The sequence below is a fragment of the Hyperoodon ampullatus genome (genome assembly GCF_949752795.1).
Source record: "Hyperoodon ampullatus genome assembly, chromosome: 2".
Lineage (NCBI taxonomy): Eukaryota > Metazoa > Chordata > Mammalia > Artiodactyla > Ziphiidae > Hyperoodon > Hyperoodon ampullatus.
The window spans coordinates 40,660,131-40,671,783 of record NC_136915.1 but is presented as its reverse complement, the minus strand read 5'-3'; the positions used below and the strand labels follow the sequence as shown (position 1 = coordinate 40,671,783).

Here is an 11,653-nt window from a genome sequence, read left to right as displayed (position 1 = left end):
GGGAGGAGGAGGCGCGGGCAGGGGAGGAGAGGAAAAAGTTGCGCTGGGAAGTTTGGAAAGTTGGGAAGTGGCTGCTGCGGGCTTCGCCTCCCTCCGCCCGCGTGTGAGAGAGAGAGCTAGGGAGCAGGAGAGGAGCGAGCGAGCGCCTGCCATGCCCATCAGACCCCGCCTCGCCGCGCCCGGGCGCAGAGCTCTCCCCGACTCCCTGCGGCCCGGCCCGGCGCGGCCCCGGCCCCCCGCCCCCCGCGCCGGGTCCTCCCCTCCCCCCGCCCCGGCGGCCCCAGCCCCCCGCCCGGCCCGGCTCCGCGCCGCTCTCCCGCCCTCCTCTCTCCCTCCCTCCCGGCCGCGGAGCAGCATGGCGGAGCCCGGGCAGCGGCCGCGCGGCCGCCCGCCGCCCCTCTGATCCCCGCTCGGGGGCCACCGGGCGCCCCAGACCCGACCCCCGCCCCCGCCGCGCCCGCCGCCGCACTTGTCCCCCCGCGCGCCCCCTGGAGCGCCGCGCACCCCTGGGACCGTTGCGCGCCCCGGGTCCCCAGCATAACCCCGGGACCCCGCGCGCCCGCCGTCCCGGTACTACCCCGAGAACCCTGCGCGCCCCTGGACCGCGACGCAGCTCCAGGACCTCCGCGCGCCTCGGCAACCCCGCGCGCTCTCACAACCCCGGGGCTCGGCCAACCCGGCTACGCGTCCCGGCCAAAGGGCCCCGCCCCAGAGGATCCCCCTCTTGCAACAGACGGAGCCCCGCCCCAGAGGGACCCCCAGGTCCGGCAGGGACATCCAGCCACGCCCCAAAGGGCTCCCGGCATCCAGTATCTGGAGCCCCGCGCTCCAGCGGAACCTCCGTGCCCAGCCGGGGGCTGCCCGCCCAGCTGAGGGGCGCCGCCCAGAAGGGTCCCCCGCGCCCCGCGGGCCCCGGCAGGATGCACGCCGCCCTGGCGGGGCCGTTGCTCGCCGCCCTCCTCGCCACCGCCCGCGCCCGCCCGCAGCCCCCGGACGCAGGACAGTGCCGGCCGCCCGGATCGGTGAGCGAGCGCCCGCCCGGCCACTCTCCCGGCCGCGCGGCCACTCCAGCCCTGCGGGGACGATGGTTTGGGGGGTCCTACCTTCCACACCCACCTCGGCCCACCCGCTCCACCTCCGCCCGCCGGGCGCAGCCTCGGGCGCCCTTCCCTGGCTTCTGCCGCCGGGGCTCCAGCTCCGTCCGGGGAGGCGAGTTGGGGCGCTCCCTCTCCAGCTCCTTCTCCAAACGCTGACGCTCTCGGGCTCTCCTCGACTTTCGGTCCTGCTTGGACCTTTCCTCTCTGTGCCCTTTTTGACTCCCTTCTTTCTTACTTTTAGCCTGTCCTTACCCTCTGGTTCCTCTCTTCTCAGTTCTGACTCTGTTTCTACCATTCCTTGCCCTTCTCTTCTCTGCCCCTTCCTCTCATTCTTACACGCTCAGACCCCTTGCAGGCTTCCCTCTCCCCCCTGGTCCCCACCCTTGACCTAAGGCAAACTTTCTCCCTCTCCAGCCCAGGCCCCAGCACCCACTCTCCCAAGTGCCCCGATTTCACAAAAAGGAGGAAGATTCCAGAGGAGAGGAAAGAAAGTGCCAGGACATGCTGGCCTAATATTTCCTTGGGGGTTGAGTAATTACTAGTTCTCCTAATTTTTCTTCCAAACTCAGGAATCCCTTGATTTCCCTCAGTCTCTCTCCCTCAAAGTGTAAATTAATGCATGGAAAATAACTCTGAATTGGAGGCCAGGGATCAGGAAAAATTTGTGTAGGGTCCTCACTGGCTGCGCTCTTAGTTGACCTTGGGCAAGGTGCACCTCCAGTGTCGTGACTTGTTCAGAAACAGGGAGCTCCGAGACAGGCAGGGTGCTCAGAGCTAGTCTCTCTCCAGTATGCTGGGATTTACAATTTTTGGTTGTCAGTAAAGTAAGGTGCTGTTCCCTTTGCCCACCCTGACCGATACTTCTCATTTGTGCTAGAATCAAGCAGAAGAATTTTATGAGTTGACCGAAAGCTTGCAGACGGTGGATGGCAGTGGACAGTCCAGGGGGTATTCTGGATAGAAAATGCCTGAGAGAAATGATAGTCCCTTTTGCATGCCCCTTAACCCCTGGACCTAAACTGGATCTGGAGAAATGACCCATGTCCTCCTGCCTCTCCTTCACCTCTACACAGACACACATATCCCTCTTCAGAGCTTAAGTGATGGCAGAGAATTGGACTTGGAGACCAGGTACACCTTTTGAGGGGAGGAGCCCAGAAAGCATGTACATTTCTTGGGACTAATTCTGTGAAATCTTTCCCTCCCAAACCAGGGCCTTGAGACTTTACTTAGCCTGCAGGTTTTAAAGCACTTTCTCATCTGTGGTTTCAGCTGGTGGAGCAGGGTAGCTGACACCCCCCAGACCTGCCCTCCAAAAAGAAAATTGTATCCGCCCTGCTGAATGGGAAGTAGCTGTTTAAATAGGTGTGCTATTTTTAATAGGTGTTCTGCTTTCAAAGTGCTCTTGGCATGTATCTTCTAATGGTTGGATTTAAAAGTTATATGACTTCCTCCTTTCTTGCCAGAGCAGGACTCTTGGTCCCCGTCTTTACACCCTCCACATGAAACACCACCAGTGAAGGTTTGGCTTGGCCAAGCATGAATATTCTCAGGTGGTGTGGCAGTCCTTGGCACTCACAGTGACAGCCAGTCATAATGAGAGCCTCCTTCACTGCCTCCTCCCTCTGTGCCTGGCACTGTTCTTCGGGCTTATTTACATAGACTGTGTCTTTTCATTCTTCCAACAATCCCTGGGGTGGCTGCTTTCAGCTCCCATTTTACAGATGGGGAAACTGGGTCTGTGGGAAGTGAAAGTGTGCTTAAGATCATACAGCTAAGATACGGGTCTTTCAGCTTCCAAAGCCCTTGCTTCTTCCCATGGCCGCGTGTAGCTCTCTGCCTTCCATCCCCAGCTCCACCTGCCCCCTCTGTTCTAACCTTGGCTTAATTCTGCTGCCTTCAGCCTCACTGCCTTCCTTTACCTGTCCCCCTGCAGCAGAGGGACCTGAACTCCTTCCTGTGGACTATTCGGCGCGACCCCCCGGCCTACCTCTTTGGCACCATCCACGTCCCCTACACCCGCGTCTGGGACTTCATCCCGGACAACTCCAAGGCAGCCTTCCAGGCCAGTGCCCGCGTCTATTTTGAGCTGGACCTGACAGACCCCTACACCATCTCGGCGCTGGCCAGCTGCCAGCTGCTGCCGCACGGGGAGAACCTGCAGGACGTGCTGCCCCGTGAGCTCTACTGGCGCCTGAAGCGCCACCTGGACTACGTGAAGCTGATGATGCCGTCGTGGATGACGCCCGCACAGCGGGGCAAGGGGCTCTACGCCGACTATCTATTCAACGCCATCGCGGGCAACTGGGAGCGCAAGAGGCCGGTGTGGGTGATGCTCATGGTGAACTCGCTCACGGAGACCGACGTGCGCTCCCGGGGCGTGCCTGTGCTGGACCTCTACCTGGCCCAGCGGGCCGAGAAGATGAAGAAGAGCACCGGGGCCGTGGAGCGCGTGGAGGAGCAGTGTCATCCGCTCAATGGGCTCAACTTCTCCCAGGTAAGCGCGCAGCGCCCGCCCCAGAGCCCGGCAGCCCCCGTGCGCCTTGATCCTCTTCTCTGATGGTGTTCCCTCGGCAGGCAGAACCCTGCCCTTCCCTGCCCTTCCCTGAAAGGGAGAGGGTCTTTTGGGCTGTGGGGCAGCCCTTGAGCTGCCTTTGTGGTGGTATGAGGGCAAACTGGCATGTGCTGGAATTGGGGGTAAGAGTTTGTGCGTTTTCTTCTATCTCAGTGGTGCTACCTGTTGGGGATACACACTCCCCACCTGCTGTGCTCGCCCAAGCAGAAAGAATTTCCCTCGGAGCATCACAGTGATGAAAAACAAAAAGAAAGAGTTTTCAGTTTGGGCCTGACTTTCCCTGAGACCCTGGGGTCTCAAGAGCAGGAGGCTGTCTTGAGGCTGTTGTATGGGTGCATCCAGGCAGCTGTGTGTATGTACGGAGGACGGATAGAGGGAGACGGGCTTCTTGGGGGTGGGGTTGGGGTCGGGGGGCAGGAGAAGTGCGATGGGCCCGGTCTCTAGTGACCCTGGCTTGCTGTTAAGCGCTGCCAGATTTCCCGGGGCCTCTGCAAAGCTTCAGGTGACCCTCGGACTGCCTCCCCTAGGCTGGGAGAAAGTCAGCAAGGATAGTTTTGGGGTTAATAATTTCAGAGAAATGTGTTCACTTAAAGGTTGACAGTTCTGATTTCTGAACCTCAGGTGTAGGGGCAGGGAGAAGGGCGGAGCTTAGGAGGTTTAAAGTCTCTGGCTGCCAGAGACCTGATCCAGCAAAATGTCATGAAAAGCTCCATCTCCATGGTCAGAGGTCACTCACAACTCACTGGCCCCAAGCTCAACTCTGAGGCCCAGGGAACAATGAGTTCACATCTGCGCCTTGAGAACGGGCTGTCAGTCCCTGAGTCAGGGCTGGTGGCTCCTGCAAGGAGGCCGGGCCCATGCCCCAAGCGTGGTGTGGTCCCCAACACATACTCCTCCCGTAAGGAGACAGCCCCATAAATTGGCCAGAGTAGAAACTCTGCCACTGGAACCAGACCTGCTTGGCTGCTCCTGAGATGTTGCAAGCTCTTCACCAGGGAAACAGGGGCAGAAACTGATCCCCCTTCGGAGATCTCTGGCTTTTGTTTTTCCAGGGGAAATGCAATATTGTCCCCGGGGAGGTAAGAAGGCAGATTGATTTGCCGGCCAAATGAAAGGCGGGTTTGTCGGTTCTCCTGCTGGCTCTCCCATAATTGTGGAGCCCTTACCCAGAGGGCCCCGGTGGCAGGAATATTGGGGCAGTTAGTCACGCCCCGCAGGGTTCTGACTACGCCTGACTCCTTCTCCGCGGGGAAAAATCCTGTGCATTCTCTGGCCCAGCGCTGATTCCTCTGAACCTACCGGCTTTCTCCCTCTGAAGTGACTTTTCCCTTGCCAGCCTCGGGAGCTGATATTATCTGCGTCGGGCTCCCCAGCGCTTGCCGCCCATCTCATTCTGGAGGCAGGTTTGTAGGAGGCCTCTCTGTTCAGAGGCCTCACGTCTGGCCTTGATATCTTTTTTAGGTTGGGGAGGTGGGGGGATCCACCGTCACTCTCAACACCCTCTTTGTACCAACCACAGAGGAATCCGACCAGAGGCGAAGGGCACACACAGACCCTCTGGTTAAACAGCCCCTGGCTTTAATCTGTCTCTCTTAAAACAACAAAACTATCTTTCTTCGAGGTCTGGAAACACTGCTGTTCAACCAAAGGACGGCTTTGGTAGGTTGAAAACATTTGCTGGAAAGTGCGTGAGGTTATGTTTTAGGAAAAGTTCCTGAGAGCCATTCATCGGCCAGCGAGGAGCCCGCTGACAGTCTCCAAAGCCCACATTTGAAGATCAAACAGACTCAAACCTCTGGTTTCAAAAATGCACCCACCCATCACCAGCCCGGGCCCGCTCTTAAAATTGTTCTTGGGTCCAGCTCCTCGAGAGGGCTGTAGGAAGCAAGTCCTGAACAAAAGAAAACAGGACTCCTCTCGGTTCCCTAATCTGCACACCCTTCACCACCTGCCAGAGTGCCTGACCCCGCCAATTTGTCCTGTTATCATTTTGGAGCGAGGTGATGAAGTCTCTCCTCCATCCCCGTGGGCAGCCGTGGGCTAACTGTGAAGGGAAGGATTCCAGAGCTTGGGCAGTTGGGGTTGTTAGGGATCCCCAACCCCAAAGTCAGAAATGCAACAGCCTTCTCAGTAAAATTGTATGCACGCATGCACAGTTTGATATGAACATCTGTGATGCATTATTGTACTGAAATATCTGTTAAGTGCATCAGATTTTTATTTTTTCTTTCCTCCCAGCATTACTGTTATTGCAAAATATTTGGGGAGGGGGGAGCAATGAGAGAGGAAGGACGGAAAAAAAGCCTTAAAAGAGAGCGCCTGTTTGTTAAGACTGGAATTTTAGTGTGTGTGTTTTTTTTAATAAATTTATTTATTTTATTTATTTATTTTTGGCTGCGCTGGGTCTTTGTTGCTGTGTGCGGGCTTTCTCTAGTTGCGGCGAGCGGGGGCTACTCTTCGTTGCGGAGCACGGGCTTCACGGTCTCTAGGCACGCAAGCTTCAGTAGTTGTGGCACATGGGCTCAGTAGTTGCAGCTCGCAGGCTCTACAGCGCAGGCTCAGTAGTTGTGGCACACGGGCCTAGTTGCTCCGCGGCATGTGGGATCCTCCTGGACCAGGGCTCAAACCTGCGTACCCTGCACCGGCAGGCAGACTCTGTAACCACTGCGCCACCAGGGAAGCCCGATTTTAGTTTTAACTTTAGTATTTCTCAAAATTTTATATTTTCTTCTGGTCAGAAATACCACATTTTCCCTTGCTAAATGGAGAAAGAAAGCTACATGGGCTAGAGGAATGACTGAAAAAGTTTCTTCCATCATCGCACAGCTTGAAAGATCCAGCTTCTTGGCCGTGGTCTCTGATTTTAATATGAACTGAGGGTACTAGACCTAACATCACCATGAGTTTGCTCTGTGTCCTTGAGCAAGTCACGTCACCTCTCTGGACCTTGTTTTTCCCACCTGTGAAATGAGACATCAGGATTAGGTCATCATTCAAGCCACTCCAGCCCTGATATTCCATGGGACGATTATAATCAACTCCACGTGCCAGGCACCCTGCAGGAGGCTCTGCACGCTTTTTCATCTTGTTGGAGTCTCGCAACCCTGGAACTTTCTAAGGTGGGCACTCAGAAAGGCTGGATGACTTGCCCGAGGTCACGTGGCTAATATGGAACAGAGCCGGTCTGCCTGACTCTAAAGGAAGGATGCGCCCCTCCCGCAGCCCCTTGCGGATTCTCTAGACTCCCTCCATGTAGGTAGTTCGTGTCCTGCAATTCTTCCTCCAGTCCTTTCTTCTGTTTTCTTCTTTCCTTTAGAGCTTAAAGGCTTAAAATTTTACTTCTTGGAGAATTTATACTTCTAGAGAAATTATTTCCTTTGACTATGTGGCTGGAGCAGGGATGGTAAAGGCAGGTCCTCTGAAGATTTCTGTGATGTGTTACAGACAGCTCAGCATAGTGGGCTGAGAGATGGGAGACTAGCTTCTAGGTTTCAGTCCCAGCTCTGGCTCTAAAACCAATGACTTGTATGTAACGCTGGTGTTCTTAACTAACAATCGAATTGGGCAGTAGTGACCAGCCTTTCACAACTGAGCTGGTTTTGTGAGGACGTGAGAAGCTACTACCTGTGGGAGGTTGTCGAGAGGGTAAAATGACTACCTAGATGTAAGGCTTGAGCTTGGAAAAGAGTCCGGGCGGCTTCAGGACAAGGAAGGGAGAAGGCTGCCTGGCAAGCATCAGCTCTGCCCTGTTGGCACCTTCTGCCAGCAGCCCTGTCCACTGCGCATGCTTTGCTGAACAAAGTAAAGCTGGAGTAATAGCGGGTGGTGGCAGCCCCTGCCCTCAGGGGCCTGGGGATGCCTGAGCTTTGAGTCCAGATCTTGTGACAATCTTGGGACCTGCAGATTTCAGTCGGCTCTGCTGGCTGCCTCTGGGGACTGGTACCAGCTGCCACAAACACACTGGGCTGATTAGGAGACCTCCTTCTCCCTCTAGGGGGCCTCAGTCCCCCCCCACTCAGCACAGTGGAGGCACTAGATGAGGAGACCTCTAAGTTATGTGGTTCTCTGGGCAAAATAAGAAAACGGGACACTGCCGTTCTGTACTTGGCTGTGATTTAGCTAACATGCCGATGCTATCCATCCAATGTGCGTAGAGCCTGAACATTTGGGCTTGGCTGCCAAGGGTGTCCGAAATGTTTGTAAAATTCTACAGCCCCCTCTCTAGGGAGTTAGAAACCCGAAAGTCATCATTTGTTGAGCTGTATCTCTGTACAGGGCGCTACATTAGACCTCGTAAGTACATCATCTCTAATCCTCACAGAGATACGACAAGGCAGGGTATCATATCCCTTTTACAGACAATAAATTAAGGTTTAAAAAGGTTAAGTCATTGGGTTGTGATTATACAGCCAGGTGAGGCAGGCTCAGGATTCAAACTCAAGTGTCTGATGCCAGAGTCCATGTTTTTCAAGATTCCGAGAGCTGACATAATTTTGTTTTTAACAGTCAGGTGGCATTATCTGGTGACGTGTGTGTGTATTGGAGTGGAGGGAGATCACCATATCTTTCTAAAAAATAAAATAAAATATAAAAAATGTATAGAAAGAGATCATTGAAAAGTGCTGAAACTGATTTTCTCCCTGGCTTAGAAATTGAATCTTATTCTAAACTAGGAGTTCCCAAAGGCATGCCCAGCTTTCCAAGGGACCATTGTGAAGACGGCACCCCTAACACAGGCTAGGCAGCACAGTTGAATAAAGGCTGTCCTTGGTTATAGTCAGAGGTCCTATATCAATACCACATATTATTGGGTGCTCAATTAGTATTTAGAGAGAGAACGAATGAATGAATGGTCAGAAACCATGATATGACGATCCCTGCTTCCCTTCCTTCATCCAGCACTATTGAATGAATGAATGAATGAATGAATGAAGAAAGATGACACAAGCCCCAGTGAAGAGCCTCCTCCTTGAACTTTAATGGGTCCACACCATCCTACAAGGACACAAAATGTGGAAATCATGAAGTGGGTCGTTGAATACGAAGTAGGCTCTAGTCTTGCCCCATCCCTACCTTGGCTGTGACTCTGGGCTTGTCCTGTCCCTCTCTGGGCCTAGGTTGCCCCTCTGTCCCACGATTTCCAGGCCCGACCCAGTTCTGACTTCTGCGGTTTTCATCTTCGGTCCTTGTATCTTGGAGGCCCTGGGCCACCCTGAGATTTCGAGCCTGAGTTCTCCACCGTTGGGAGGGGCTGGCAGGCTTGTCTGTGGCGGGCTGCTGCCGAAACCTACTCATCCGGAAGCCTGCTAGTTCCGGTGGGTGACCTGCTGCCTCTTGTTGCCAGCCTGCAGGGCAGACAGAGCCCCAGCCCATCATGGCACAGTCTGGTGGATAGCTGCCCAGCCTTGGAGCCTGCCCGTCATCAGGACCCCGCTCCCTCACTGGCTCCCTCACTCTTTCAGCCAGAGCACCTTAGTGTCAGCCAGGACAATGCTGGGAGCAGAGACTGGGAAACAGCCTAGATTTTTCCCCCGGAGAGTTCACTGCCAAGTCGGGGAGAGTGAGCATTATTAGTCCTTTCTTACAGCCGTGGAAACTGAGGCATGGAGCGCCTGTGCATTAGTCTCCCCTGTGTCCTGTCTCCACATGTCACACGGAGAGCCTGTTCTTACTTTCTCTTGCTGTTATACATTTCCATCTTGCAGAACCCACTCTCACTTCCCATCCTCCAAGAATGGCTATTGCTGGGTGCTACACCCCACCTGAGCCTCCATGGCAGCTACAGCAGCACTGACCTTTGGTCCCTCAAGTTCTCAGTACTCGTCCCTACTTCTGGCTTCCCATCAGATCTATGTATCTTCCCCAGAGTGAAGGGGCCAGGCACCTCCCCTAAGACCGTTGGGCACCCCTGAGGATGTCCGACCGTGCTGAGCCCTCTTCTCTCCAGAAGACAGCCAGAGTGAGAGCCCCTGGGTCAGTACTGGCTCCAAGCACAGGCTGGCCTAGTCTGCACGTGTAACTCCAGATCCTGGCCTGGGAGCAAGCTGCTTCTGGCCCCGCCTCCGCGCTGTGCTTCTGGAAGCCTGCCACACCCACTGTGGCTCCCGCACCGAGCCCTGCGGTTAGGAGCTGTTCAGCAAATGTCTGTCACACGGTGTGGAAGTCACTTGGGGGACCCCTAGCACTGACCCCTAGGCATGTGTACTCTCAGACTCTTTGTGTGCCCGGAGAGCTGTTTGCAAAGAGCCCCTGCCAGCACAGCAGGCTCTGTCCTTTTTTTTTTTTTTTTTTTCCCCTGACTTGGTTAACTCAGACTTTAGCATTTAATATATTATCCCAACATGGGGTGGGGTGGGGGGGAACAAACTCAGGAGCAGACGCACAGGATGGCTTAGGTACCTCCATCAAAGGAGAGTGAGGCCATAAAGCCAGAGGTGACCAAGATGTCATGAAATATTCTAGTCTCGGAATCAGAAGGTCACACAGCACGACGTCTTCCTGATTTACAGAATCTCCGAATCCCGAGCCGGGACTTGGAGGCTCAGGGAATCTAAGAATGGGGAAATCTTAGAACGTTAGGCTCAGAGGCATTTTTGGACTCGAAGAATCTTCGCATCGTGAAATCCTAGCCCCTTAGCTTTGAAGACATTTTTTCAGCTCATACACACAGACTTCTAAAATCTTAGAGTTGGAAGGGACCAGTTCTCAAGAATTCCAAGAAGTCCCATCCACAAACACAGTGATCTCCTTCCCGCAGCACCTCACCCACCAGCCGATGCCAGGCCAAAGAGAAAAGCCTGAGCGGCAAAGCACTTTGAGACGGAGATAAAAATGGGAGTGTGCCCGTGCCTTTGTTAATAGTTCCCATTTGGACATCTCTCAAAGCCAGGAAGAGGTCGCCTGGTAATGCAGCTTTTCGAGGGAGGAAACTGAAGAATGGGACAAGCCTGCTGCCTGCCAGCCGGGCTGCCGCGTTCTCTCGCCCTCGAGTTTGCTTCTAAATATTATCCACTTCACTCCCTTTTATCTCCCATCACTGGCTCTCTGTCCGCCCACTTAATCCACAGGCAGCCGGTGGCCCAGCCTTCAGTTCTGCTCAGCGGCTGCCAAGCCGTCTGGCTGAGCAACTCCTCCAGTATCCGCAGGCTTTTAAATCTGCGCAGAATATCCGCTGGAACACAAAACGTTGCCCCAAGCTTGGAAATGCTGTTGCTTGTGTTAGGCCCTCTCCCTCTGCAGGAATTTCCTCCTTTCCTCTTCTACTCCTGATTCCTATGAGATATCCAAGGCTCAGCTCAATGCTGTACCTCCTCCAGGAAGTCTTCCCAGAATGCTCCTAAATCTCATCGGCTTGGGAAGACTTTGTGCAAGTCTTTCCTTGATGACCCAGCCACATCTATTCTTTCCCTCCATGGAATTTTTTATGGCGTTTTATAGTATTCTTTCGGCACTTACATATTTTACATTCTATTATAATTATTACTGAGGCAGTCTTTTCTTTCCTAATCAACCTGGCTTCAAAACCTAGCTCAAAATATGCTCACAATTGATTACAAAATGAGACTGGATGTGTTCCAGTTCTGAAGTTGGGGCCCTGTGGTGTATCCTGTGGTTGAGGTGTTGGCAGCTCTGGATGCTAACAGGGGACTGCGTCTCGGCCTCTGTATTCACAGAAAGCCTCAGCCTGCCCACCTGAGACACGGAGACAGTTCAGTGCTGTCGCTGGTCCATTTGGTGAGGACTTTGTAACATCCACAGGTCACTGTTGGATTTCTCGCTCTCCTTCCTGGAACACTTTGTCGTTTTCTCTTCCTCATCTGTTCCTTGCAGACAAAGCCTTCTTTTTTTCTCCTCTTCTCTACCCAGAGTTCATGTGAGCTTCTCCAGGTTTACTCCATCCCCCACTTAATTTTCTTTGAAAAATGTTTAATTTTATCCATTACCTGCTACTTTGCTTGGGGCTGCAGTGCTGCTGACCTGT

At 54.2% G+C, this 11,653-nt stretch overlaps 1 protein-coding gene across 1 annotated transcript in view; it reads left to right on the top strand.

Annotated features, from left to right (window-relative positions):
- Positions 1-920: 920 nt before the first annotated feature.
- Positions 921-11,653, top strand: part of TRABD2B (TraB domain containing 2B) — a gene marked incomplete at both ends in the record, with an annotated part of 218,277 nt that continues 207,544 nt past the window's right edge. Inside the window, 2 exons of the mRNA XM_079727957.1 lie at positions 921-1,022; positions 3,034-3,594. Coding sequence (XP_079584083.1) covers positions 921-1,022; positions 3,034-3,594 — 663 coding nt within the window. The remainder of the gene's footprint in view (positions 1,023-3,033; positions 3,595-11,653) is intronic.